The sequence below is a fragment of the Muscardinus avellanarius genome (genome assembly GCF_963383645.1).
Source record: "Muscardinus avellanarius genome assembly, chromosome: 3".
Taxonomy (NCBI): domain Eukaryota; kingdom Metazoa; phylum Chordata; class Mammalia; order Rodentia; family Gliridae; genus Muscardinus; species Muscardinus avellanarius.
In genome coordinates, this window is record NC_137788.1 from 25462482 (window position 1) to 25490003 (window position 27522).

The 27522-nt window shown below is 57.3% G+C and overlaps 1 protein-coding gene across 1 annotated transcript in view; it reads right to left on the minus strand.

The window, feature by feature from the left end:
- Positions 1-27522, minus strand: part of COL16A1 (collagen type XVI alpha 1 chain) — a gene marked incomplete at both ends in the record, with an annotated part of 49568 nt that overhangs the window by 566 nt on the left and 21480 nt on the right. Inside the window, 33 exons of the mRNA XM_080692055.1 lie at positions 580-657; positions 828-1004; positions 1732-1798; positions 2153-2341; positions 3158-3202; positions 4218-4253; positions 5094-5183; positions 5516-5566; positions 7452-7505; positions 7873-7926; positions 8171-8215; positions 8395-8439; positions 9038-9091; positions 9268-9339; positions 11931-11993; positions 12337-12372; positions 12537-12590; positions 12698-12742; positions 14108-14161; positions 14551-14604; positions 15086-15139; positions 16758-16802; positions 17685-17729; positions 18189-18275; positions 18438-18479; positions 18564-18680; positions 21485-21517; positions 21714-21767; positions 25324-25377; positions 25508-25555; positions 25742-25801; positions 26486-26512; positions 26601-26654. Coding sequence (XP_080548181.1) covers positions 580-657; positions 828-1004; positions 1732-1798; positions 2153-2341; positions 3158-3202; positions 4218-4253; positions 5094-5183; positions 5516-5566; positions 7452-7505; positions 7873-7926; positions 8171-8215; positions 8395-8439; positions 9038-9091; positions 9268-9339; positions 11931-11993; positions 12337-12372; positions 12537-12590; positions 12698-12742; positions 14108-14161; positions 14551-14604; positions 15086-15139; positions 16758-16802; positions 17685-17729; positions 18189-18275; positions 18438-18479; positions 18564-18680; positions 21485-21517; positions 21714-21767; positions 25324-25377; positions 25508-25555; positions 25742-25801; positions 26486-26512; positions 26601-26654 — 2083 coding nt within the window. The remainder of the gene's footprint in view (positions 1-579; positions 658-827; positions 1005-1731; positions 1799-2152; positions 2342-3157; positions 3203-4217; positions 4254-5093; positions 5184-5515; positions 5567-7451; positions 7506-7872; positions 7927-8170; positions 8216-8394; positions 8440-9037; positions 9092-9267; positions 9340-11930; positions 11994-12336; positions 12373-12536; positions 12591-12697; positions 12743-14107; positions 14162-14550; positions 14605-15085; positions 15140-16757; positions 16803-17684; positions 17730-18188; positions 18276-18437; positions 18480-18563; positions 18681-21484; positions 21518-21713; positions 21768-25323; positions 25378-25507; positions 25556-25741; positions 25802-26485; positions 26513-26600; positions 26655-27522) is intronic.

Consider the following 27522-nt stretch of genomic DNA (forward strand, 5'->3'; position numbering starts at 1 on the left):
TGCTGAAGCTGGCTACAAACCTATGATCCTCCTGCCTCAGCCTCCCAAATACTGGGATTACAGGCATGCACCACCAGGCCTGGCTCCAGAAGAACGATGATCTCACTCTATAGATGAGGACACAGGCTCAGAGAGGCCGCACACTGGGTGAGTATCAAAGCCGGGCCTCCCGGGCAGCCCATCAGGTTTGGCCATTCTCCTCTAGGCCATGCAGCCACTTGTGCATCTCAGAAAGCAACCCCAGGAGCTCAGGTGACCGCTTCGAGGTTACACAGCCAGTAGGATGCCAAGCAGGACTTGAGCGCAGGTTCCTGCCCCACTGTGTGTGGCACTTTCCCACTACATCATCCTAGCCCAGTTTAGGACGAAGGGCAGACACTGGGCCTTCCACCCACCCCAGCCCTACGACCCTAGGAAAGTGTCTCGATACAGTGGTTTTATTGCAGGTGGCAGTTGATTGGCCTGTACTTATTTGGAGTTCTACAAAACTGTATTTTCAAAGGAACATAAATAAGGGAGTGGGAGAATGAGGCATCGCTGCTGCTCTGAATTCATGCTCTCAAATGCCGGGTTTTCTACCTGGAGGGCCAGGGAGGCCATTTTCTCCTGCAATGCCAACACCAATGTCCCCTTTTTCACCTTTGGTGCCAGGCAATCCTAGACAAAAGAAGGAAAATATGAAGTCCTATCCCTGAGCAGAAAAGTGATGTAGAATACTCCTAACACGTATACACACAAATACCATATCCACGGCAGACCTCATGTAATGCTCAGACCAGTGCCCAAACAGCTGCACATGCCCATTGGGAATCAGAGGACAGAACTACCTCTCATTCCTGGCAAGCCCTGCCGTCCTTCCCTGCCGATCTGACCAGGGAGCCCTGGCGACCCTGGAGCGCCCGGCCGGCCTGGAGCGCCATCCTTCCCTGGGGGCCCCGGCCGGCCCGGAGCCGCTGCCATCTCCACGGGGAACTGCATCCTGGAGGTGTAGTACGCCATTCTCTCTGTCAGAAAGGACAAGGCCAGGTCACAGTACGCCAGGGACTCAGGGTGGCTGCAAATGGTCGGACGCCAACATGGAATAGCCTTTCTTCAGAGGGACTTCAGGACAGGGATGTGGGGCTGGTCTCCCGGGTGGGTCCTGTGCCCTGGCCTCCCCACGGCTCTCCATGGAGAGGGAGCTTTGGGAAACACAAACGGAACTGCAGCATCTCTTTTCTCCAACCATCACTGGTGCATCATGGGCTTCAGAATAAAGTCCAGAGTCCTTGCTTGGCATGCAAGGTCTCTTTCCCAAGCAGGATGCCCAGCACCTCCAGGACAGGGTCCACATTTCCCCAGTCCCCAGCACATCAACAGTGGGTGAAGAAATGAGCAAGAGAAAAAGCTTAACATAAGCCATGGCAACCATCAACAGCCGCCACTTGCCCCTCTATTTAGAGCTCACTCCACGCAGGCTCATTTGAAATCAATTTTCTTGTCGACCTCCTTGTTCAAGTGGGGCTCGAGGAGAACAGGAGGGAATCGTTTTATCTCTGAACAGAGCAGGTGACAAGGAAGGTTTGATGGATAATTGAACATATGCCTGTCGCCCCTCCTGGCCTGTAAGTGTGGGGGTGGGCTGGGAGCCGAGGACAGTGGAGCTTTGAGGAAAAGGAGGCCAGGGCTGGGCAGAGGAGGAACCGGGAAGGGCACGCGGCACCCACTGCCACCCGGCTGGCTGCCAGTTACCATCAAACATTTTAATGATCTCTTGTCTGATGAACCTCTTGATTTCATCATAATTCACCATGTCTCCCTGAGGAAAGAAGAAAATCTACCTCAATTATATCTCCAAGCTTGGCACTCTCCCCTGGGAATAGACTTGATGGAAATAAAGGATGGGGAGGAGGACAAAGGTCCGAGCAACCACCCACGGACTCTTAATCCTAAGTCCTACATGCCCCGAAATCGTACAAAGCATTTTGTACTGAAGTGTAGTTGGCTGGGGAGGGGGACCCCTGACCTGGCCCTCCCCACACAGTTAAGAGCCACCTATGTGGGAGTCACACTCTTTCCCCACAGAATGTCATCAAGAGCTTTAAAAATGACCCCTGCTGCACCCACATGCCTACTCTGTGGGGGGCGCCCAGGGCTGCCAGCTTCCCCTTACCATGGAGCCGGGCACACCAGGCAATCCAGGGCTTCCTGCTGGCCCCGGAGACCCAGGGTGGCCTCTCTCTCCTGCAGGACCTGGTGGCCCAACAGGCCCCATGGAGCCACTCTTCCCAGGCCCGCCAGGCATGCCGGATCTCCCCTTCTCTCCTGCCTGGCCCTTCTGTCCTGCAGGTCCCGGATCACCCTACAAAGACAGGAAGGCACAGTCCAGCACTGGCAAGTGCTGTCAAGTCTACGGCACAATGTCTCAGAAATCTGCCCCTTCCTCTCCATGCTCCCACTAGGTCTCCAGCATCTGCCCCTGCACTGTGGCCATGGTGCCGTATACCCCACCTCGCTGCCCCCAGAGCGGGCTTTCCAGAAGACAGTTCTCATGGCATTATTCCCTGCTTAGAATCCTGGATGGCATCCAACCGCCCTCAGTATAAAGGCTCCACTCCCCGGCCAGGCCTGCAAGACTACTCATGACGTGGGCCTGGCCACACCTTGCTCGGTGGCGATTCTCTGATCCTGCCATGCTGGCTGAATCCTCCCTGCCTGGGACGCCCTCCCTCTTCTCTACCTGGGGCACCCCTGCTCCTCAGCTGAAACGCTCCTGCTCTTCACTGGCCTCCCTCACCCCAGACAGAGCTGAGTGCTCCCTTCCTCGGATCCCACTGTGCTATGTCCAACCTTCCAGAAAGCTCGGCCTACTCCAGCGTCATGTGGCTGGACTGCAGGGAGTACCGTTGCTTAGGGACCTCTCTTTAGCCCAGGCCAGGACAGAGGGCCTGCCTGGAGGGTGAGCAAGCGCAGGAACGCTTGTGGAATGAGAAAAGAGATTTCCATCCCCCCAGCCACAGCTAAGAATCCGGAATGGCCCCAGGTTGCTCCAAATTCCACCCACTTTTTTTCCAGCCCACTGGCCTTCCCGGGTCTCCTCTGTAGCTAATGTCATAGCTTGGAGCCGGGCTTCACTGATACAGGGGCGTCTCCTCTCAAACCCCGCCAGGCCACTCACCTTTGGTCCAGGAGGCCCATAGAGTCCCTGTTTTCCAGGAGGTCCCTAGAGGAAAGCAGGAGTCGGGGTCAATCTGTGCAGCAGTTCTGAGGCCTCTGGGGAGGTGAATGCAGTGAAAAGGCCACCTTCCTTGGCCCCAGGGCTCTGGCTGTGTCTAGCTGGGCTCTGTGAGAAGACATGACAGCCTCCTGCCAACAGAAGGGCTGGCGGCGAGAGGGAGAATGATGTCCCCTGAGGCATGCTTGATCATGTTAGCTGAGCCCCTTCATCACAGGTGAAGAGAAGTCAGAGGAGAGGGCCAGGCTAGATTAGCGGAGGGCTTTGCAAGATTTGGTACCCAGGGGATGTTTGTCTGGAGTTTGTTATCATTGTGTCTCTGTTTGGCCAGGTACAAGGTTTTTTTTTAAATAAACTTAAAACAAGTCTCACTGTCACCCTTGTCCTCTAACCTCCAGTTCTTCTGCCTAAAGCGCTATGAATGAACAGTTTCCCATACACAGTAGCCCCTTGGTATCTGCTGGAGACTGTTTCCAGGGTCCCCATGCATATTCAGATCTGTAGATGCTCAAGTCCCTTGTAAAAAATGGTGAGGTGTTTACATACAACCTGCACATATCCTTCCATATATTTAAAATCACCTCTAGATTGCTTTTTGTGTATTGGGAATTTTACCTTTGAGCTATAACCCCCCCCCCCAGCCACTTTTGCTGAGGCTGGCCTTCGAACCTGTGAGCCTCCCAAGTACTGGGATTACAGGTGTGTACTACCATGCCCAGCTAGATTATTTATAATACCTAATACAAGTTAAATGCCATGTAAATAGTTGTGAGATTCTACAGTTTAGGAAATAATGATGATGAAAAAAGTCTGTATATTTTCAGTACCAATGGAATTTTTTCTGAATACTTTCAAACCAAGGTTAGTAGAAATGTGGAACCTGTGGATATGAATTCTGTCCAGAGACAGCCCCCACACACAGGGAGTGCTTCTGAGTGAACGGGAGGGCAAAGTGAGGACCAGGACGCGTTCCCTAGGCAAAAGGAGACCGGAGTGACAATACCTCTTTGCCAGCTGGACCATCGGAGCCAGGTTCACCCTGGAGAGTAAAGAGCAATGGAGACAGATGAGCTGCAGCCCAGCTTGGCCTCACATGCCTCACCTTGCCACGGCCATGCCCAGCCCCTGGCTCCACCCCACCTGGTGCTGCAGCCCATGACAGCTCCCAACCGCCCACGGGCTGAGCTCTGGAAGAACGGACTGCACCTCTTTGCTTAGGAGCCAGACACCCTGCACACTCCCTGGCCCTGAGAATGTGTTAAATGCTGAGACTGCATGAACCTTGAGCCTCTGTCCTCAGGGAGATTTGCCAGATGCCCTGAGCCAGCTCCACACAGGAGAGGCTGCCTCCCAGCCAGGCCCCCTTCTGGTGGGCTGCTATGGAATGGGATCCTGTGATTGTCCAGCTAGTGACAGAGTCTTCCAGGGGCCTGGAGGCTCCTGAGCCCGAAAGCAGGGAGGGAGCCAGGGTCCTCAGTCCTCAGCAGGAAGCCGAGTGCACGGCAGTGATGACCTAGGCCCTCCTGGTAGACGGACCGACTGATCTGCCCCATCCCAGGTCACCAGCCCCAGGGTCATTGCTGCTGCTTCCTGGAAAAAGTCTCCCTGGCAGAAAACAGCCTGTCGGGGGCTGGGAGGCCCGAGCCTACAGCTTGAGCTTTCCAGGAGACTTTTCAGCCCTGAGACTGGTGGTCAGTCCCACCTGAGGCAGTTCACATGTCTGGACACTGCGAGAGAGGTAGTTTTGCTGACTGGCTATGAACTCAGGAGCAGACTCCGTGCTGCCGTCCTGCGGCGCAACACCTCTTCTTCCCTGGAGACCCCAGCGAAGCCAGCTGACCCCTTCCTCTGGGCTGTGCTATGAGATGGGGGGACTTACCGGAGGGCCAGGGTGTCCAGGTGAGCCGGGCTGGCCGGGGAGGCCTATCAGACCCCTTTCTCCAGTGGCTCCCCGGTCCCCTTTCAGACCCTAGAGAACAGGAAGGAGGACGGTGAGCAGGAGAGAAGTGGGACCCACTGAGCCAGAGGCAGATCCTCCATGGTGTGCAGGGACCGTGCCCCAGCCCCCAGGTCCCACATAGGGAGTGGCACTGCCTGAGCTTCAAGGGCCCTGGGCGGGCCTTTGGCCTTCTCTGAAGCCCTTGCCCACCCAGAAGGGGGTATCTTTGGAGGCAGGCGAGGCTGGTGGCAGGAGGAGGGGGAGGAGCACAAGCTCTTCTCCCTCTGACTTCCTCCAGGAGGAGCCCACAGCAGATGGGGCCACACTCCCAGGAGGGAGTAAGCCGGGGAAGCGTCACTCACCACTGCAGAGATCCCAGCTGGACCTGGCTGGCCTGGAGGCCCCGGAGGCCCCTAGAGGGAGGCAAGACAGTGGGGTGGAACCAGGCGCCGGCGATGGGGGCAGAGGGCTGACAGCAGGAACCAGCCCTACCCACACCAGCTCTTCTCTCCCCGAAGCCCTCCCTGCCCTTCTGGCCTCACACCTGAGCTTCCGGCAGGTCTGTGCCCAGATCACACGGGACCCTCACAGCTACTGCGCAAGCTCTGCACCTGGGACTGTACAAAGGGATGGTCTGGGGGCTACTCAGTGGCCAGGTGCAGAAGCAAAGGCCCGAGGGAACTAACTACCGGCCTGGGGTTTTCTAAGACCCCCGCTTCCCTGAAGGCAGCCCCACTTCCTGCTGTCATGGAGAGGGGAGACCAGGAGCTGGGCGTCTATGTGCAGGGCTGAGGAGCAGGGGCTCAGCACTGACCCCAACATGGGGCAGTACCACCCCAGCACCTAGGATGCTCCCTCCTGCAGGGCTGGGCCGTCCCGCCTCTGATGGCCCACATCCTTGCCTCTCAGGCTCAGCTCAAATGTCAGCCCCTGGTTAGAGAGGCAGCCTCTGTGAACCCCAGGGCACTCAGTTCTCTCAGAGCACTTTTCCTCCACACTCCTAGATGGAAGGTCCCAGAAGCCCCAAGGCCTTTGCTATTCTCATCTGACTCCTAGGAAGGAAATGTCCTACACTGGAGCGACCACAGCAAGGGGCCCAGGCTTCAAGGGACAGGGATGAGAGAGGGAACCCCACACCCCTACCCCCCAGCCCCATGAATCTCCACTGGGGCCTCAATTCAGAGCGCATGATGTCATCTTTCAATGATAATGTGAGGGGGGACTGGTCCAGATCTGGGGTTCCCAAGCTAGGGCCTATGGACCCCTTGATGCATTAAAAATAGTGATGGGGAATTGAGAGTTTCTTTTTTTTTTTCTTAGCCATGAACTATTTTTAACATTTCCAAAAGCCTCCTGGAAATTATACTGCCAGCCACAATCGGGCTGCAATGAAATGCCTGTGTATTCACTTTCTCTGAAGCCCTATCAGCGTGGTGCCGTCACGCTGATCAAAGGCACCAATTGGCAATCCTCTGTGTTGCTGATGAGTAAAGTAGATGGGAAATTCATTATTGTTCAGTAAATGTCCTCTCCAAGTCACCCCACCTCAGTAAACACACCACCTACTTACTTGATGTCCAAACAGAACACAGGCCTCAGTTCTACCACTCTGCTCCAGCCCTGCACCATGACCAGGCCATTAGCAGGTGCCCCCCTCCAAGCACATCCTAGGTCCATCACCAGCCCCTCCCTGCAGCCACCCACCCTCTGCCGGCTACGCACTCCTGGCCACTGCACTGGGGGCCTCCAGCATCTCTTCAGAGCTTTCAATCTCATGATTGGGGTTCAAACTGAACCCCAGCCCTGCTGCCTTTCTTGGGGTTCCTCAAACACTAAGCCCCCCTCTGCTGGGGACTCTTCCCTGGCTGCTCAGTAGCCGCTCTTTCCAGCAGAGAGTGCTCTAAAGCCACCTCGCAGCCCCTCCCTGTAACGTCACACCAATGTTTGATGGTTTTGCATTAACTTGTTGGTTGTACCTGCCTGGAGGCCCCATGAGACCAGAGTGCCTATCTTGCTCAGTGCCGGGGCCCCAGTGCTGGGAACAGTGCCTGGTATGGAGCAGGTGTCCAACAGTTATTTGTTGACTAGCCGGATGCCTTTCATTTGAGTGAGCTTGAATGTGCCCAGAAAATAAGTGGAGAAAAGCTCGAGGACCACTGCATAGGGTGAGCCCGAAGGCTGCTCCTAGCTCCGCAGGGTTGGGGGAGCTCCTGCGGCCAGTTTACCCCTTGTCTACCACCCCCAACCCCACAGAGACCTAACTCTTTCAGAGGTGGAGATCAAAACAATTGAACTCACAGCATGGCCAGGGGGGCCGGGTCGTCCCTGGGGTCCCATGGCACCGGGCTCACCCTAAAAAAGCCAGAAAAAGGAGATGAGCCAGACAGACTTCCTGGCACACCTGTAGTGGCTGAGGGGGGAGGGAGGAGCAGGGCAGGTGGGATCAGCAGTGGCCAGAGAAGCCGAGCTGGGCTGGGCTCTGGCCTTCAGCCCCGAGCCTCCCAGGGCTAACAAAGGCCGGGCTCTCCCTTTTAGGGCTGTGACCCAGTAGTTTCTGGGCAGGGGACCAGTTACAACCCTTAAAGAGGGAGAAGGTTGAAGATTTGCAGTGCTGGGTGAAACATGGCCCCAGAAGGCCGAGAGAGAAGGCAGCCACGTTGCCAGGGAGTGGACGGAAGCAGCCGCATCCATGTGACGGCTCCATCTCCTCTACCCTTACCTCCGCGCCGGGCCGGCCACTGCTGCCGGGGGGGCCTGGTTTGCCGCAGTCACCCTAGAAGAGAGAGGCACACCTGAGCTTGGCATCTGTACTTCACGTGGACCCTTCCTCACAGGGACCCTGCCACCTGCCCTGGTTTGGCCAGAGGCCCTCTGCCACCCTGGGTCCAGGAAGTAGCAGAGCCTCAGGCGGTTCAGAGGCTGGGATGACGGCTCAGCCAGGGTCACATGGCACCTTCACCCAGACAGGGCTGCCATGTGTACCTGGGGCCAGGACTGACACCAGAAGTCACCCTTACCTTAGGTCCTGGGAGGCCGGGATGTCCCGTTTTCCCCTTGAAACCCTGGAAGTAAAACCAGAGAGTAGTCATGTCCCTCGCCTCAACCAGGGGGCTCTCCCTGCACCTCCTTCCTCAGGCCGAGTGAATGGAACTGTTCCAGTCATGGCGTGGTGTCGGTGTTGAGGATCTGGAGGGTCTGAGCTGCTCACCCACCCAGGCACAGGCCTTGGGGCCCAACTTACCGGAGGTCCCATGAGTCCAGGGGGGCCAGCGGGGCCAGGGTCCCCCTAGGGAAAGAGACCAGGGCATTGAGATGGGAGTTTTGCCAGCCTGTGCCAAGCTCAGGAAGCACCGCCTTCCCTGATCCAGCCTGCCTGTCGTGTGGGGCAGAAGGAGGAACCTGAGCCAGGCTCAGCCTCTCATGGCCTGTGGGCCCTGGGTGATCCCCAGCCCCACTCTGGGCACCATTTTCCTTCTTCTGGATGCAAAAGGAGGTCGACCTTGAGATCCTGCCCTTTGCTATGGTCCTGTCCCTTTCAGATTCCCCAGCAAAATCCCACCAAGGAAGCCAGCACTGCTCAAGGCCTTCCATGTCTGCAGCTGATTCTTCCAGAAACTCAGCCTGGGTTTGGTGGTTGCCTGGGTTTCTGGACATACATGTCTGCTTGTCACTGTCCTGCCGTGGGGAGGCCTAGCATGACTAGGAAGACTGAGAGACCAAGGGCTCTGGTGCCATGGGGGTATCGCAGGAGGCAGTCCAAGGGGAGGCACACAGGTCCCCGATGAGAGGAGGGGGCACTTCAGTTCCTTCACCAGGGCTCCTTTGGCTCTGGCACTTGGAAGAGGAGAGGAAAGTGCCCCCACCCGGCCCTCCCTCTGTCTCACCCTCAAGCCAGGCTTGCCATCCTTCCCGTCTAGACCGTCCAGACCGGCGGGGCCCTGAAGACAGAAAAAAGGCACTGTGCACGCTGTGCCAGGGGGCCCCTGGGAGACCTCACCCAGCCCCTCAACTCTCCACCCCTTGTCCAACTCCCACCTCGATCACACATGCGTGCACAGATGTACACACATGTACACCCCGCCAGGCCTGCCAGGCCAAGAGGGCACACACTCACCTGGATCCCAGGAGGTCCTGGTGGCCCGGGGGAGCCAGGTAAGCCCGATGGGCCTCGAATCCCTTCGCTGCCCTAGAAACCAGCACCCCAACAAGGTCAGCAGGTTTGGTTCCCTCAGGTCCTATGCCTGGGCCAAGGGTGCTGGGGAGCCCTGGAGCCAGGATGTCTGGCTTCTAGCCCTAGTTCTGGTTTGGCCCAACTGATACATTCTACGCTCTGTCTCTCCAGGAGCATCTGTCTTCACTTGCAAACACCCCCTTCCCTCACTGCTCCACAAGAAGGGACAGAGCCTATTCAGTCCAGCACCCGCTCAGGGCTGAGCACAGGGCTGGCATGGCAGAGGCTCACATTCAATGACATCACTTCTAACAACACACAGTACATGGGGCATTGATGCCCCCAAGGCGAAAAAAGTGGGGAGCAATCTAGTACTTGGGAGGCGGAGACAGGAGGATCGCAGGCTTGAGGCTAGCAACTTAGCAAGGCCCTCAGCAACTGAGCAGGAATTTGTTTCTAGATAAAAGAGGGCTGAGGTATAGCTCAGAGAGAGTGCCCCTGGATTCAATCCCCAGTACCATACACACACACACACACAAAGCAAGCAGGGGGTTCCACCCTCGGGGAGCTCATAACCTGGCAGGGGCCACCGGCGATGGCAACGCCACAGTCCCTGTGCTCTGTGTGATACAGGGGCTTGGGAGCTCAGAGGAGGGAGGGGCCACAACAGCCAGCCAGGGAGAGTGCCGCAGGGGTGCCACTGACCCAGAGTCTGCGGATGTCAGGAGAAAAGGGCATGCCGGGGGGTGGGGGTGGGGGGGAACAGAGGAGCAGGATCAAGACTTGAAGGTGGTTGGACGTGGGATGGAGGGAGGTGGGAGAGGAGACAGAGGAGGCACAAACTGGCTGAGAAGGGCCCCAAATGCTGTGCTAAACTCTATCAAGTAAAACAATGGTTCTCAGAGCACCAGGGCCTCTTGTAGAAGCCTCAAAGCTAGGAGCATAAAGTGGGGGCCCCGAGGGTGGGTCTCCAGGACCCCTGCCCTTGTCTCTGCGCAGGTTCACTTCTGTCAGTTTTATAGGTGGAGGTTTTAGGTGAGCTTCCATGTGATAAAAGGCTCGGGGACTACAAAATAAAGTCTTAAAACTGCTACAGTCACTGGGAAGCCACTGCTGGTTCAAAGCCGGGATTGATGGGAGCAGGTGTGTGATTGGAACATCTGTGGGGGAGGGGGTGGCACAGGGCTGAGGGTTCCCGCAATGGGGAGAGAGAGGGTGGATGTCCTGGGTCAGTGGCTGCTGGGGGTGTGTGGGGGGAAGACCCAAATAAAGGGTTGAAAGAGCGCTGGGATGCACTGCAATGCCACCAGCCACCAGGAGGGGTCAGCACGGCCCCAGCCAATACCAGCCCCCATGGGGAGTGGCGCTGGAGGACCCTTGGCCAGAGTTTGAGACTCTGCCAGGAGTGGCCTGAGCAGAACAGGAGCTGCCACCTTGGTCCTTCCCAGGGAAGAGAGGTGAAGGGAGCAGGCAGCTGCTGCCACCCCAGTGGTGACTGATGGGCACTGGCCAGGCAGTGGTAAGGAGCCCCAGGCCTCTCCTACAGCTGGGGTGGGGGGCCTCGGCCCTAGGCTGCCCTTAGCCCCACAACCCCAGTGTTGGGGACTCTCAACAGGGCTTACCTAACTTGTCCAGTAAGAGGGTAAAGTATAGTTTCAGAGGAAAGAGGGTTCCCAGGCTGCAGGCCTCCCACCCCTCTCCTGGGCCCCAGCTCCCATCCCAAGCTCTCAAGCCACTTTCAGGGCCTTTCACACCACTGCCCCACACAGCACATGGAGAAAGCCCAGGGGCTGGCTGACCAGGGGCAGTGAGCCCCAACAATGGCGGAGTGGTGTCTCCAAGGATTGTCCAGCCAAGCTAAGGGGCAGCCAGAGTGAGGGTCTTCGGGCCAGCACTCCTCCCGCTCTTGTCACCAGGTTACAGCCCTCTCTGGGCCCTTGGGACCACCCCTCCAGTCTGGAATCCTCCTGGGGAGGGTCCTTCCTCTCCTTGGCTGTGTGTGTGTGTGTGTGTGTGTGTGTGTGTGTGTGTGTGTGTGTATGTGTGTCTGCCTGTCTGTCTGTCTGTCCCTCTTTCTACTGGGGATGGAACCCAGGGTCATTCAGCCTTATTTTATTCTTTTATTTTGAAACAGGGTCTCACCAATTTATAGAGGGCTTCACTAAGTTGCTGAGACTGGCCACAAACCTACAATCCTCCTGTCTCAGCCTCCAAAGTACTGGGATGACAAGTGTGGATCACTGCACCCCACTTATCAGCTCTTTGCCATCCTCTCCCCATCCCAGGAGAAGCTGGCCAGGCTGGCCTGCCAAATTCTAGACATGGCCTTTCCCACCCACCTCTGCCTGCTCCCAGACCTCCACCAGCCTTTTCCCCTTCCCAGCAGATGGGAGCCTGGGCTGCCCAAAGCCCAGCAGGTATCTTGGGCCCAGGGCCATCCAAGGGGCTCCTGGCCTGCCATGGCCCTGTTGCTGTCCACAGTGGCCCAGCCTCAGTGCAATGGGCCATCTGTGACTGTCCCCAAGGCCCTTGGCTAGGGGTGGGACAGGGGCACGGAGGCTGAATGGCTCAGATTCCTGACTTCCACAAGATGGGTTGTGGCTCACCTTCTCTGCTTGTGGGCCAGGTGGGCCAGGAGCTCCGGTTTTGCCCGGGAATCCTGGGGGACCCTGCATTAACAAAGAAGCAGGCCAGATAATAAAGGCGGGGCTGGGGTGGGGAACGTCCCCTCTTCCTTCCACCATGTGTGTGTGTTTCATTGCTATTAAACAGTAAAAATCCAAGATGGATTTTGACTTCCTAAAAACACCAAGCAGGCACATTACGTCTGCCTGGCCCGCTGGGCCCACCCAGGAGGACCTGCTCCCCAGGTCCCGGTTCCTGGAATCAGGCCCGGCCACCCAGGTTGCTCCTCCCGGCCTCCCAGCCTCCCCGGCCCAGCAGGGCCAGCCCTGCCCCTCCCGATGAGGATGAGACCACATCAGACAGGGCTGCCCTTGGGTCCTCACTCACCGGCGGGCCTGGAAAGCCTGGCTGGCCTTGAAATCCCTAGAGAAAGAAGCGAGGGATGGCGTGCTGGGGGTGGCCCCTTTCTCTGCCTGGCCTCCCAGGTGGAAAGAGTGGCGGGTGAGGCGGCCTCAGGCCCTCAGAGCTCTCCCTCTCCCAAGATGGCCCACAGCGAGCCCCTGGGGGCCACCTCCTCCCTCACTCACCTGGTCTCCCTTCTCGCCAGAGTTCCCTTGGGGTCCTCGTTCTCCTCGGGGACCCTGTCACCACAGAGCGGAACGCAGCTGGAACCCCATCTTCTTGCCCCCAGGCCCTGGGGCTGGCCCGCGGGTCCCATGTCCCCGTCTCCCTGCCCCCCCCCACTCACCGCTGGGCCTGGGGGACCCGGGAGGCCTTCAGATCCTGGGGGGCCCTGGGGACACAAAAAAGCAGCAGTCACTCTGGGGAGATGAGGCATGTGGAGGGAGGCCCGCTGAGCCGCAGGGCTCCTGGCTGGTCCCTTGGGGTCCCCCTCTCTTGCCTGAGCTGTGGAACCAAGCCTCCTAACAGATCCTGCCCCCACCTGGGTCACTCCAGTCCAGCTGGTAAATGGCTGCCACCTTCTCTTCTTCAAGCACAGCTCTGAGCACATCACTCTTGCTCAAGAACCTTCAGTGGTTCCCCTTTGCCACTGAATGGGCCGCACGTTTCCATCAGTGCTGGCTTTTGAGGCACCAGCATCCCTGCCTCCTTCGCTTCCCTTTTTCTTCTGCCTGGCTCAGTAGGACCACTGTTCCCTGAGCATGTGCTATATGTTCACGCCCCTGGGGCCTTTGCACGGCTGACCGCCCTTCCTGGAATTGCTACCGGTCCCTACTCTTTCCTGGTCTCCAGAAATCAGGAATCACCGGATGGCTCCAAGCTGCTCCCCCCAGGATTCTCCAGCACAGATCACCATGTTGCTCCCTCCTCCCTTCGTGTGGATCTCAGTGCCCAGCTCCTCTGTGAGGACCCTCCTCCCTGACCCTGGCTCCCTCGACACCCGGGCTCGGTGCTGGCCGGCCCCTCCCCTGCTCCGTGCTCCGAGGGTCCCGTCTCTCATGGTTTCTGTGTATCTGTTTATCCATCGCCATTGCCTGCTTTGCTCACTGTGGTGTCCCCAGAAGGAAGCCTGGCACCCAGTGAGCCCAGGAGAAATTTTTTTGTTACTGAATAAAGCATGAGAGAGTTTGCTAGATCCCACTGAGGCCTCACTGAAATCCACAAGGGAGAGAAGAAGACTCCATTCCCTGCTGGCCCATCCCAGATCTGAGGTCTGTGAGCTTTGTCACCAGACAAACTTGGGCCCCAGCCCGGGCTCCGCCACTCGCTCTAACTGGCTGTGGGACCCCGGGTGAGTCATGTCTTTGGTGAGCCCGCATCCTCACATGATAGCAGCTCCCGCTCAGCGCTCAGCGTGGAGCCTCTGCAGGGGTGGCTGTGCTGGGGACAGAGGCCCAGCCCTGGCCAGCTTGCCAGAGCAGGAGCAGGAGGGGGATGGGTGCTGCCAGCTGCCAGCCCCCTCCTGGGCAGACAAGCTGCCTGAAACCTTAGGGGATTCTCCTCACAACCTCCTCCTCGGAGCCACCAGCCTGTGCTGAGGCGCAGCTGGAGCCACTTGGGGACAGGGCAGCAGGGGTCAGCTCCTCCTCCTGGGCTGCTAGGAAGGTCTCCAGCCGTCTGCAGCCGGAGGGGGCGGGCTGGCGGAGGCGGCTCCTTTGAAGCCGGTCCTTCCGCCCCTGTTGGAACTGCCACTCACCGACTCGCCCTTCTCTCCCGTGGGGCCCACGTAGCCGCGTTCCCCCTTGATGCCCTGACAGGCAGCAAAAGAGAGCAGAGAATTAGCTAATGCGCGGGATGGAGCCCACAGCTGGTACCCAGACTGAAACTTGGAGATTGAGGGCACAGAGGAAGCTGGCTGAGGGAGGATAGACGAGGCCCTAGTGGAAAGTGAGGACACGCCTACCCAAGGGGCTCCTGCCTGGGGGTACCAGCTCCCAACCCCCAAAGGTGGATCTCAGTTCTGCCATGTCTGGGACTCACAGTGTGGTCAGAGTCTGGTCCCAGGGAAAGTGGGGTGGAGGTGGGGGTGCACCCAGGGTGGAAGGCCCAGAACAGAGGGGCCTGCTGAGCCATGCCAGCCTGGACCTGTCCTACCAGCCAGTGCCCCTGGCACCCCCAGAGTTAGGTTCTCATACTCACGGGAAGGCCCGGGGGCCCCATGGCACCTGGGTAGCCAGGTTGTCCTGGAGGGCCCTGTGAAGAGAGGCAGACATGATGGACCAGCCCCCAGCACTCTGCACCCCACTCCTTGGACAAAGGGTGGCCAAAGCCACACCCAGAGCTGCCATCTAGCAGGTGCCTGTCCACCTGGGGACAGTCACCACCGTGGCATGTCCCCAAGGACAGGTTCCCATGGCATGACCACCACCCCAGACCTGGCTTAATGACAAGCCCCCAGCTGACCAGCACCCTGGGAGCTGAGCCAGAGGAGAGGGCCGAGGGGGCAGGAGGACCAGGGAGGAGTGCGTGCGGAGTGCCCAGGAACAGGCAGGCCAGAGCTATGTGTGCCTCTGGGCACACGGAGCCTGTGCCCCTTGATCCTGAGAGGAGTACAGACCCTCCTAGGTCCCCCTCCACACTGAGGGCTGAGACCCCTTGCCAGCTTCCACTCAGCAGCCCATCCTGCGTCCCCTCACCGCTCTGCATCCCTCCAGCCCCTGCTGCCTCTTCTTACCGGCTCCCCCTTGTCTCCAGTCAGGCCCCTGAGGCCGCGCTCTCCTTGGAGGCCCTTGGAGAGAAAAATCACACACAGAGGAGATCAGTCCTGCCCCCCATCCCTCCTGCCCCACAGCCTTCTGTTCCCATTCTAGGCAGAGGTGGCAGTCCCTAGTGGCTCCCAATGTCCCTAGCAAGGTGACTGTAGGGGGTGTGCTCCAGAAAGGTGTTTGTCAGAGGTGTGAGCCCTTACCTATGGGTGCCTTTCAGGAGGATACCCCCCAAGACAGGTGGCTGTGGAGACATGTGCCCCAAGGGTGTGTCTCAGAGAAGACCTCTCAGGTGAGTGCCACCAGTGTGCCCTAGTGTGGAAGCCACCTTGGGTACTCCTTCACGAGGGTGATATGTCAGATAAGTGCCCCTTCCGAGGGGCAACCGTCAGGCTGATGCTTCCCATCAGAGTACCACCAGATCCCCGACACTTACCTGTGCAATCCCCACCCCAGCCCCAAATCCCCTAGGGAGGCACAGGAGGGCTCCCTCGGGAACAATCCCTGTCGCTTAGCAGCATGGAAAGGGTGCCGCTTTTGATGGAAGCCAGAGCCCGCCCCATTCCTCATCCTGCCTCGGCGGACTCCCCACCACTGAGAGCACCTTTCCTGCCCCTTAGCCTGGGCCCTCGAGAAACGGTGCCCAAACCTTTCCACAACACAGGACAGATGGCTAGACGGACAGATGGCCCCTTCACCCAAGCAAGCAAAAACAGACAAGGCCCGGCCAGTGATGAGGACGTGGGGACAGATGGAACTGCGACAAGGGGGGCCCTGCTCCCTGAGCCTCCATCGCAGGCCTGGAGGAGGGAGCCGGGCCCCGGAACACGAGTCTGACAAACAGGAGGTTAGCGTCCGTGACCCAGGGAGAGCGACACCGAGGACGGGGTGACTTAAACACACCTGTGACAGTGACGAGGGCAGAGCAATTAGCGACACCCGGCAGCGGGAGCAGGCCAGGGCACCAGGCACGGAGGGCAGGCCCTCGACACCCAGGGACCCAACTGGCTGGTATCACATGCCCGGCCTTGGAGCAGACTGGGACGGGAGCCAAGGAAGAGGGAAAGGAGAGGAGGAAGCTGAGGGTTTCCTCTAGGGCGAGGGAGGGTGCAGCAGGGCTGCCTCCAGATCCCTGGGGCGCCTCTGGACCGCCCTGCCAAGCAGCAGGACCGCGAACCTGTGCCAGCCTGCAACGTGAAGCCCTAAAGCTTTGGCATCTCTGCTGGGCTCGGAGCCAGGTGCCTGGCAGGGTCCCAAGAACTACTTTCGGCAAGTCTTCAGTCCACACAGCAGGTGGTGAGAGGCAGGAGGCCGAGGTGAGGAGGGAGGATGAAGGGCTCGAAAAGCTCCTGCCTCCCATGAGAAGGGGGCAGCTCAGGGGGACCTGGGGTGACTGGCACGGTGAGAGGAGAAGGAAAGGAGAAGGAGGAGAAAGTGAGAAAGTGGGAGGAGAGGAGAGGGAGAGAAGGCAGAGGCTGGGAGGATGTCCAAGCTGCTGGGACCTCTGGGAACCTGTGTCCTTAGCTACCGTGCCTGCGGGGACAAGGACCATGGAGGAGGGAGGTGAGTGCACAACAGGAGGGCGACAAGCGAAAGCCACAGAGACCTGGCTGGCAGGGAGGGAGGCAGCTAGGTTCTTACAGGCAATCCGGGGGAGCCAACAGCACCAGGAAAACCTGGGGGGCCCTGGTGGGAGAAACAGGCAGGTCACATCTCACAAGCACGGTCACCCTGGGGTGGCCTGGGGGTCACAGACTGGGGCTGGGGGCCTGAGGGGAGAGGAGATCTTGGGAGTATTTTTAAGGTAGCTGAAAAAGAGACTCGTTGACCTCAGTGGCCAGGAAGATAAGTGTTCCTCCGCTCAGTTCCAGGAAGAATGGCTCCTCCTTCGGCAGAGACACAAAGCACAGCCCCACCTCCCAAGTAGACAACTCCCTCCCCGCTCCTCCAGAGCCTACTGAGTGCCTTGGGGGCAGAAGAAGCCCATTCCTTTTGGTCTTGCCCACTCTGCCTGCCCCCTGGCCTCATGCCCCCTAGACAGTGGCCCCTGGGCTCTAAGACTGTTCCCACCAGCCATTTCCCCCGAAGAACAAATTGCCCCGCTGTCCTGTCTTTCTAGTCGTGTCTCTTCCAGCCCTATCAGCACCACAAAGGAGGCCGGGATAGATGCCCCTGGTCTGCTCTTTGCAGACTTGCCCCAGAGATGGTCCCTCAGAGCCACTAGGGGCAGCTCCATCTCAGCCCTGTCTCATGTAGGGACTGGCATCCCAGGAACATGGAGAGAAGGCCACACACCTCCCTGGCTGCAGAGAGCAGGGAGCGGGGGAGGGGAATGCGGCCCTGAGGGCCAGCTCCAAGCAGAGCCGTGGGTGGTGGGGCAGAGCAGGGCCGGTCCAGGGACTCACTGAGGGGGGGAGGTGCACAGCCTGCAAGGAGGGAACAGGGAAGGCAGGGGTGTTCCCTCTCTCTGCCCTGCCCAGCTCCTTGGGACAAGGCAGCCGGATGGTGTCTGAGTGTTGGGACCGCTTGAGAGCGTCTCAAGTAGGCCAGGACACCACAGATACTTACAATAGGGCCTGGAGGACCTGGGGAGCCTCTCATGCCAGGGGGGCCCTGTAAAGGAAGCCAAGAGAAGTGAGAGATGAAGCTGGGGCCCCGCAGGGCCTGGGTCGCTCGCTGCAGCCTCCTCCCAGCTTGCCACATCAGTGGAGGGCTGGTGTCAAAGCAGGACTGTTAAGCTGATGTTAAAATGGCCTTTCATTGGGCTCATTCAGTCATCCAACAAACATTTATTGAGCAGCTATTATGTTCTGGGCACTGGTCCAGGAGCTGGGAATACAGCTATAAACAAAACATAAAATCCCTGCCTCAAAGCACTTACATCCCTGGCCTAGAGGCAAGGTGGACAGTCACAAAGAGAACAGGAAAAGTCTCGAGGAGCCACTGTGCCCAGGGGGCAAGAGAGGCTAGGAGGTGAGACCTCAGGATGGAGCCCCTGGGAGATTTCCAGGCTGATGGGGAGGCCCAGCCCCCTCAAGGTCTTGCCCAGAGAAGCCTGACCCCTGGTCCTACCTCTTCTCCTCTCTGGCCTGGCAGTCCCGGAGGACCAGGCAAGCCAGGGCTCCCAGCACAGCCAGGATCTCCCTCGCCGTTGTCTCCCTGGAGACAGGATGAAGACGGTCAGGGGAAGTGGCCAGGGACTGCCTCGTGGTACGGAAGGAAGGAAGGAAGGAAGGAAGGAAGGAAGGAAGGAAGGAAGGCAGGCAGGCAGGCAGGCAGGCAGGCAGGCAGGCAGGCAGGCAGGCAGGCGAGGGCTCTTACCCTGGCCTCCTCGGCTCTGGGACGCTCCCGCTCTGAGAAGCACTGTGGAGGACAAGAGAGCCCCTGTCACACGGGCAGCCAGGGAGCCCTCCCGCTCAGCACCAGGCTGCCCAGCCCAGGCCCTACCCGGGCACAGCTGTCCAGGCCTGGCACGCCGGGAATGCCCTGGTCTCCCTTTTCTCCTTTCTCCAGGAGGGACGCTGGGTGGGCAGTCTGGCCCTGGACACAGTCCCCGCAGATGCTCTGAGAAGGAGACGGGGAGGGGTGGGGTATGGGTCAGAGAGGGCCAGGGCGGGCCCCATGGGAGAAGCCCTGAGGGGGCACCCTGCGCTGCTGCCTGCACCCACGTGCTCTCCCTCCCCAGCCACATCCCTGCGGCAGCTTTGCTCCATCCTCAGGGGACCCAATCCCGACAATTGGCTTTGAGTTTGTTCCAAGAAGCTCTGGAAGGGCCAAGGCAGAGTACTTTCCAGACAGGCGTGTGGGAGGCGGCGGAGGGGCCCGCAGAGGGACCATCTGTCCCGGCTGTTCCTGCAACCTGCACCCACAGTGAGGACAAGCCGCGAGGATGGAGGCTGAGAAGGCAGGCTCCGTGAGCCAGCTTCCCTGCCCAAGGGAGCGGGAACAGCTGGAGGGGGGCACCCAGGTTGCTGGGCTTGAACAGTCTCAGCTTCCTCCTACCCTGGGGCTTCCCCTCTTCTTTGGGTCACAGATCTCTCTGCCATTCTGATGGAAGCTACAAGTCTCCTCCAAAAACTAAAACCTGCCTATAAAACTGGCCTGTGATTTCAGAGGACTGGGGACCCTGGAGTGCCTCTGTGCCTGGCCTGGTGTCTGGGGACCCCGGCAGGAGCCCCCACTCTCACCTTCACTATTCACTGTAACGCCCAAGAAAAATGGTGGTTATGTGCTCAGCACCCATGAGGTGCCTTCATAATGGCCCAAGCGTATTACCACATTCAATCTTCAGAGTGCAGCAGGACAGGTAATCGCGTGAACATTGTGGAAATGAGCAAACGGACACTCAAAAGAGGTGATGTGATTTGTCTAGGTAAGGGGGAGCCGGGACTGGCCCCACCTGTGTGTGGAGCCAGTGCTTCCTTGGGGCTATGGATAGGACAGTGGTAGGTGGGGCCCCGGAGGCACCCTGGACTGCACCTGACCCTCCAGGCTATGCTGTTCCTGTTTGGGGTGCTCTGTGGAGCACTTGGTTATGAAGCCAGTAAGTGAACTATTACAAGAACCAATGTCATGTCCTGGATTTGGGGTGAGAAAAGAGAGATACTAGCTGGACGTGATGGCACACTCCTGTAATCCTAGTACTTGGGAGGCTGAGACAGGAGGATGGCAGGTTCTAAGCCAGCCTCAGCAACTTAGGGAGGCTCTCAGCAATTTAGTGAGAACCTGTTTATAAATTAAAAAAAAAAATAAGTCTGGAGCTGGGTGTGGTGGCCCACGCTTGTAATCCCTGCGCTTGGGAGGCTGAGACAGGAGGATCGCACAGGTTTGAAGCCAGCCTCAGCTATTAGTGAAGCTCTCAGAAACTTAGTGAGACCCTGTTTCCAAATAAAATATAAAAAAATAGGTCTGGGAGTATAGTCCGGAGTTAGAAAGCCTCTGGGTTCCATACCCAGTATCACCAAAAATAAATAAATAAATAAATAAATAAATAAATAAATAAATAAATAAATAAATCTGGGGTTGTAGCCTAGAGGTAGGAGGTCCATAGGTTCTATTTCTAGTACTACAAAAAATAAAAAATAAGAAAGGAAAAAAAAAGAAAACAGAGGCACTGGGGGATGAAACTGACCAAATTCTGTATGTGCGGGTACAAATATGTTACAACAAATTCCACTATTATGTGTAACCATAATGCACCAATAAAATAAATAAAAGAAAGAAAGAAACAAAAGCCCCCAGACCCTGGGTTTGGAGCACACAACCACTGCCCAGGGAACCCAGGCCTGACAGAAACCTAGGAGAGGGGCTGGAGTGTAGCTCAGTGTAGACACTTGCCAACATGCACGGCCCTGGGTGCTCTGCACAGCCCCAGCACAGCCACACACACCTAGGAGAAAGGAACTTGGGGTCTTATTAACAAAATTCTACAACTCCGCTCACAGCTGCTGCCAGGAGGCGTCCTCTCCGCCCCCTCCAGCAGATTCTGGACACATTTGAGGTTCCGAGTGGGAGCAGAGCCGGCAGCCCCCATGCTCTGCCCTGACTGAGGTCCATGGGGGCGGTGGGACGTCTGGGATACTGACTAGCCAGTGCCAGGAGAGGGTGGCCAGGAAGGGGCTTTGAGGAGGCCTCTGGAGGCCGAGGCGGAGGGGGGGGGGTCACTGAGGATTCTGAGGTGGAGGAGAGCAGCCCAGGCTTTACCCAAAGGTGGCCTTCAGGAATGACTGCACTTGATCCTCTGGAGGAGACTGAGCGAGGAGGGGCTGGGGAGCCTGTAAGCTTGGGAAAAGGCCACAGACCACAGCTCTCCGGTGACTCTTCACTGCGGACTCTAACACAGGCCAGCTCTCCTCAGGGCCCTTTCTTACACACTAGAATTGCTCCTCCTTGTCCATCTCCCCCTAGATTCATTCTGGACCAACCGCCAGGTCCACAGCAGCCCAGGCTCATGGGAAAACTCAACCTTGCCAGCCCCCCTTACCCCCACTGCACTTTCACCCCTGCCCTCAGCTTTGGAAGCTGCGTGGAACCTGCCCTGGTGGGACCTGGAGCTGCTACAGGGGCCTCGCTGCCAGCTGCTGCGAGCAGCTTCAGGGCTGAATTCGGCCACCAGCATCCACCATGTGGAGACCTTTGCAGGATTCCTTTGAGCACATATTCAGCAAATGTTGCCTGGGGGGTCTGTTAGGAGCCAGGCACCAGCCAGGCCCTCTCAGACAGATGCTTGGAACTCATTCCCTACAAACGGAATCAGCAAGCTCCATCTGCTGCTCTCCGTGAGATGGCCTATAGCTGAGCGCTTACGATGAGAAGCCCCTTAGGGGGCAAACCTGCCAGCTCCTGCCCGCCTCCCTGTGCCCTCTTACCTTAAGGAGGTGCTGTTCAATGGGTAAGGAGCCCTGCAAGAGACAGAGTGTGTGCTGTAGTTGGTGAGAGAAGGGGAAAGAGCCTCATAGGATCAGGCAGAGCCTCAAGCACTGTGTCAACTGGGCCTCCAGTGGGACCCCCTACGGCAGCTGAAGGGGCTAACGCAGCCGGCTCAGCCCCAGGGAGGGTAGGGAGGGCGACGGACAGCGAGTCCTGGCTGGTACCCACCAGTTCCGCAGTGAGCCCAGGCTGTCCTGGCAAACCGTTGTTTCCAGGAATTCCCTGCAGCCAAGGAGAGAGGCGGGAACAGTGTGAGCAGCTCCTTTTTTTAAAAAAATTTTTCATTTTACTTTTTGTTTTGAAACATGATCTCACTAAGTTTCAGAGGCTAGCCCCAAGCCTGCGGTCCTGGTCCTCCGTCTCTCTGTCTCCCAAGTGCTGGGCTAACAGGCTGAGCAGACCCAGCCCTCTCCAGCTCCCTTCCCAGAAGCCGGGCTACCTCTGCTCACCCTGCATACTGCGCCCTGGCCAGCCCCTAGCCTGCCATCTGTTCTTAGCTCAAAAGTTTCCAGACAGTTTGAAGGGAAGCCGAGGAGGGATCCCCAAAACCAGCCCCACAGGAGTATTTTCTCCAGGTCAGGAGAAGGCCAGAAACCAAGCAGACGGTCTTCCATACTGAAATTGCGGTTTGGTTTCTTTTTGTACTAAGTAGCTTTTCTGCATTTCCCCATTTAATCATCACAGTTATCTTGGTGAACTTGTCATTTTTTATCTCATCTTAAAGAACTCTGGGAAGATAAGTAGTTTGCTAAAGGTCACAACTCTGAGCAAGGCACTGAGCTGAGGTTGAAGGAGGACCAGGGCTTCCAACCCTGGTCTTTACCACAATTCCCTCATTCCCCCTGGGAAGACATTCTGGAACATTGCAAATCCTGACTGCATGTATAGCTTTTGGAAGGTTACTTGATGGGGAGCAGAGTAAGGGGGATTCTGTGCCTCACAGAATCCTTTTCTGTACAACAGGGATATAATTTATATGTATAAATATATATATTTTTTGCAGTACTAGGGATAGAACCCAAGGGCATTCAACCTCTGAACTACACTCCCAGCCCTATATATATATATATATATATTTTTTTTCTTTTCCCGTACTGGAGATAGAATCCAGAGGCATTCTACCTCTCAGCTACATCCCCTGCTCTATTTTTTTATTCTTTATTTTGAAACAGGGTCTTATTGAGTTGCAAAAGTCCTCTCTAAGTAGCTGAGGCTGTCTGGGAACCGCGATCCTCCTGTCTCAGCCTCCCAGATGCTGGGATTATAAGCATGTGCCACCACACCTAGCTCCCAGTTCTATTTTTATTCTTTATTTAAAACAGGGTCTCACTAAGTTGCAGAGGGCCTCGCTAAGTACCTGATGCTGGCTGTGAACCTGTGATCCTCTTATCTCAGCCTCCCAAGTACTGGGATTACAAGTATGCGCCACCACAACTGGCTAAAACAGGGGTAGTTTATGATGAGGTTTCAAAGAGACCATGGCCCTCGGAGCTTGGCACAGAGCCTGGGATGCACCCAGACAGACAAACAGACTCTGTCTGGGATGATCGTTCGTGTTAACTGCATGCCCTCTAGCCGCTGGGCTCCTCTTTGGGGTTTATAGTGCATGCTTGCGTATTAAATACTCTACAGAGGCAGGGCGTATGCTTCCTTCTGAATCCTCAGTGCCCGCCCAGCCTGGAGGAAGACACGCTCAGTATGTGTCGAGCGAATGCACCACTGCTCAGCTGCTCAGCCTGCTCCTCCCTACGCAGGACTTCCTTGGCCTGCCCTGAGCTCTGGCATCCATCTAGCAATGGAACACATACCCTGCTCCCGGGCAGCCCTCCCTACCCAGGGCAGGCTCTCCAGGCCTGGGTCCAAGCTGGAGTCAGCCCCCACCCAGCCCCTCCAGCACCCCCACCCCAGAGCCATCTGAACATGCCCGGCATGGGGAAAGTGCCTTGGATATGCTTATTAATTATTACTATTATTATTATTATTATTTTGGTGGTACTGGGGTTCCTGGAAACCCTTCTACCTCTGGGCTACACTCCCAGACCTACTATATATATATATATATATATATATATATATATATATATATATATTTATATATATTTATTATTATTATTTGGAAACAGGGTCTCTTAAGCCAGCAAGGCTGGCTTTGAACCTGTGCAATCCTCTTGTCTCCACCTCCCAAGCACGGGGATTACAAGCGTGCGCCACCACGCCTGGCTAATTATTACTATTATTATTGTTATTAACACACACACACACACACACATACACACACACATCCTACTCTCCATTGCTGGTGTGTTAGTTCAAGCCCAAGACTGATTCTTTTTTTGCCCTCTTAGAACTAAATGTCTCTCGTGTTGTTCTACTGTAGAAGAGAAAAGAGCTGCCCAGCGTTAGGCCTAGGCTCAGCCACCTGCTAGCTATGTGGCCTGGCGTGTGATTCTTAACCTCTGTGCCTCAGTCTCCTCATCATCTCATCATCTGCGATGGATCTGGATGAAATACAGTAATTAGTCATCAAGACCATGTGGCCGTGGGCTCTGGCTCCTGGTATGCAAGCCACTGGGAACTGTACCCCAAGTGCTCTGTATGGGGGAGCCTCAGGCCAGGGTTGCCAGTTCCTGGGTTTGTCCAGCTGTGAATTAGAAATAACAACGCCTTCTTGTTGGGGCTGGTGTAAGGCTCAAATGAATGGGAGATGGCTATAAGTAACAAAAGTAGTCTCGATTGTAGTAATGATAGCCAAAGCCTCCTGGCACTTAATATGCACCAGGAACAGTCTATACACTTCGAAGGCATTACATTTTTAAATACTCACAAAAATCCTTGTGAGATCGGCGCTGTAACTGTCCCCACTTGATGAAGGAATTGAGACACAGAGAGGTTACGCAACTTGCCAGCATTACACGCCTACGCCTGGTGGGCTGGGACTCAAGTGAGGGCCACCTGGCTCAGAGACGCAAACTCAGGCCAAAATGTCACACAACACACAGATCTCAGCTCCTGACACTGTCCCTGCTGGCACTGGCCTGCTGGCTGTGCTCCCACCATCAGGCCACCCGGCCGCCTCTGGGCCCCGCACCTGCTGCGTTCCCTGCTTGGGGAGCGCCCCTCACGGGCCACCTCTGCTTCCTTTAGTATCGATTCAAATGTCACCTTCCACCTTCGTTTCAGCACTTTTCGCAAACAACTTTCCTGCCCTCCTTCCATTTTCTATCTCCATCCCCTGTTTTATCTTTGTCTTTAGTACATACCACTTTTTAATGTACTACATTTAATTTCCTTTATCTTGCTCATTGCCTTTTTATTCTATTGGAATGCAAACTCCAAGAGTCAGGGAATTTTGTTTTTGTCTGTTGTCCTATCCTAGCACCTAAGAGAGTGCCTGAAAAATAGCAGACATGTAAGAATGTGCGTTGCATCAACGAATGTTAAATGCTCTGCAGAACAAGCTGCGCACCCGCAGAAGGGAGTGGAGCTGACCCGATTCTGTTCCTCAGAGCTGAGCAAAGCCTGAGTGTGGCACCCGCGGTTGGGGTGCCTGGGCTCACACACAGCAGGGCACCCCTTGAAAAGGGCAGGGCATGCACACTGCCTGGCCTGATCCAGGGACCTGCCATGCCACCCTGGGGAACAGGCGTAGACAGGGCGAGCCCTGGCTGGGATATGTGGCTGGCCAGGGGAGCACTGTCCTTGGGGTCCAGCATGAAGTGGCCATCAGGACTGCACAAGCCCTGCCCCCCACACCCTTCACTCTTTTCTCCCCTCTTACCTGCAGCCCAGGCATTCCCGGGGGGCCTGGTGGTCCGGGAACACCAGGGGGACCCTGAGGGAGAAAAGAGCCAATCAGAGCAGGAAGAGTGTCCGCCTCTTGCTGAGGGCAGCAGCATCCGGACGGGCAAGCCGCGGGGCACTGGCGGACAAGAGGAGGCACAGAGGAGAGAAGCGACACACACCTGCGGGCCCGGCTGCCAGGAGCTGCCCATCCAAAGTCCCGGAGCACCCTGGGTGGGAGTGGGGGTCGCAAAAGAAGGGGAGAGGTTATAGGCGACGTCTACACCAAGCGCAGGGCTGCATGGGGAGGTGGCTGGCTGGGGTGCGAAGCCCTGCGGGGCTTTACACACTGGGCACCTGGCGAGGCGGGAAGCCAGGCCTGTCCCCTGGCGCCGAAGGCTCTCAGCACCACTTACCGGCATGCCAGAGAAGATGGAGTCTCCTCGAGAGGGGCAGGAGCACTCCCCTGGCTCACCCTGGAAAGACAAGGGCCTCCGTCACAGGCAGCAAGGGTGGGGCCCTCTAGAAACTGACAGCTGAGCCCTGGAGAGGGAGAGGCCAGGTTTCGAATCCACAATCCACCTATGTTGTGTCTGTGGACAACCTCTGTGAGCCTCAGCCTCCCTCTCTGTAAAATGGGGAAGATAATCTAACTGCATCCACCATCATGAGGATGGGAGGGCTCCTGTGTGAGAGGCCCTGCCCCAGGACTCAGCCAGGGCAGTGGCTGTTACTGTTACTGTTGGCTTGGCCCTATCACCATGGCTGCCCCAGGGCTACGGCTCCACCCAGCCCGGCTCCTCCGGGCCCTTCTCTCCTAGCCCCTGCCTCTCTGCCTCCTCACCACTAGTCCTGCCCAGCTCAGGTCCTGCCCAGCCTCTGATTCAGCCCTTCTTCGAAAATGCAGCTGCTCCCTTAGGGGCCTCGGAGTTCTCTGGTCCCTTGTGACCCTGGTTAAGTCCTGGGCCAGCCACCATGTGAGGTGGGGAGTACCTGGGGCCCTGGAATCAGGGGACCAACGGAAGCAAGGAGCCTGGGATGTCTCCCCAGCTCCTATCTTTTAGTCTGGAGCAACTACCGTGTGCACAGGTTCCCCTGGGGGGTGGGGCTTTAGGGGCTGCTGACCCCCAGGGCAGTGGCCGCAGGTCCTTGGGACTTACCTTCTCTCCTCGAGATCCCTTCTCACCCTGCAGAGAAGAAGCACAGGGAGGTGAGCAGGTCGGGGGCAGAGGCAGGGCCCACCATGGCTTCCTGCTGTGGAGGAACCATACTCACTGGCATCCCTCTGGATCCTGGAGGTCCAGTCTGTCCTCGTTGCCCATCCTGGCCCTGAAGGGGGAGAACTAAGTTGGTAGGTGAGGTTGGACAGCAGTCGGCCATCTGGCCCATCTCAGAGAGGGGAGGGGGGGCAACGGGACAAACAGAAGCCGGGCCAGGCTTCCCAGCAGCCACGACCTGGAGGGGGAGACTGAGGCCAGCAGGGAGTGAGGAAGAAGACCGGCATCTCTGGCACACCTAGGGGCGCCAGGTGCTGGAGCAGGAGCCTATCAGAGAGCAGCGGGTGGGTGCTGCCGGACAGGACTGCTCTGTTTCACAATGGCAGGACAGCACAAAGCCTGTTTGGCCCAGAGCCCTGCTCCCTCCTCTCTCTTTTTAGTGCCTGATATACACATTCCCCCCACCCCCCCCAGCTGACAGCTGGGAGATTTTCAGCCCCCATTTTCTCAACAAGGAAGCGGAGACTCTGAGACACTGTCACTTGCTTAAGGTTACACTAGTGAGCATGCGGCAGGCTTAGGAAGCCATCTGGATGGGATTCAGCTTGAGGAGAGGTCCAGAGAGTGCTCCTGGAAGGGAAAACAGCTGGACAAAGGCATGGGTCTGCTCAGGGTCAGAGGCCAGCCTGGCTTCACTGTGGGTGGCCCCATAACTTTCTCCCAGCGGGACCTTCCACCTTTGTTCCCCAGAACCAGGACCCCTTCTGTGCCTTTACCCCGGGGTTCCCTGGGCCTGGCAGGGCCCTGAGTATCCAGCTCTCTGGGGCAGTACAGATTGCTGTGTAGGCCTGGGCAAGTCCCCACCTCTCTGGGCTTTGATGCAGCCTCTAGAGGAATCCATCAGCGATTCTCAAACTGGAACAAGAATTCCTCTAGGGATCCACAAAGATAGCAAAGGATACGGTTCACTGGGCTATTTT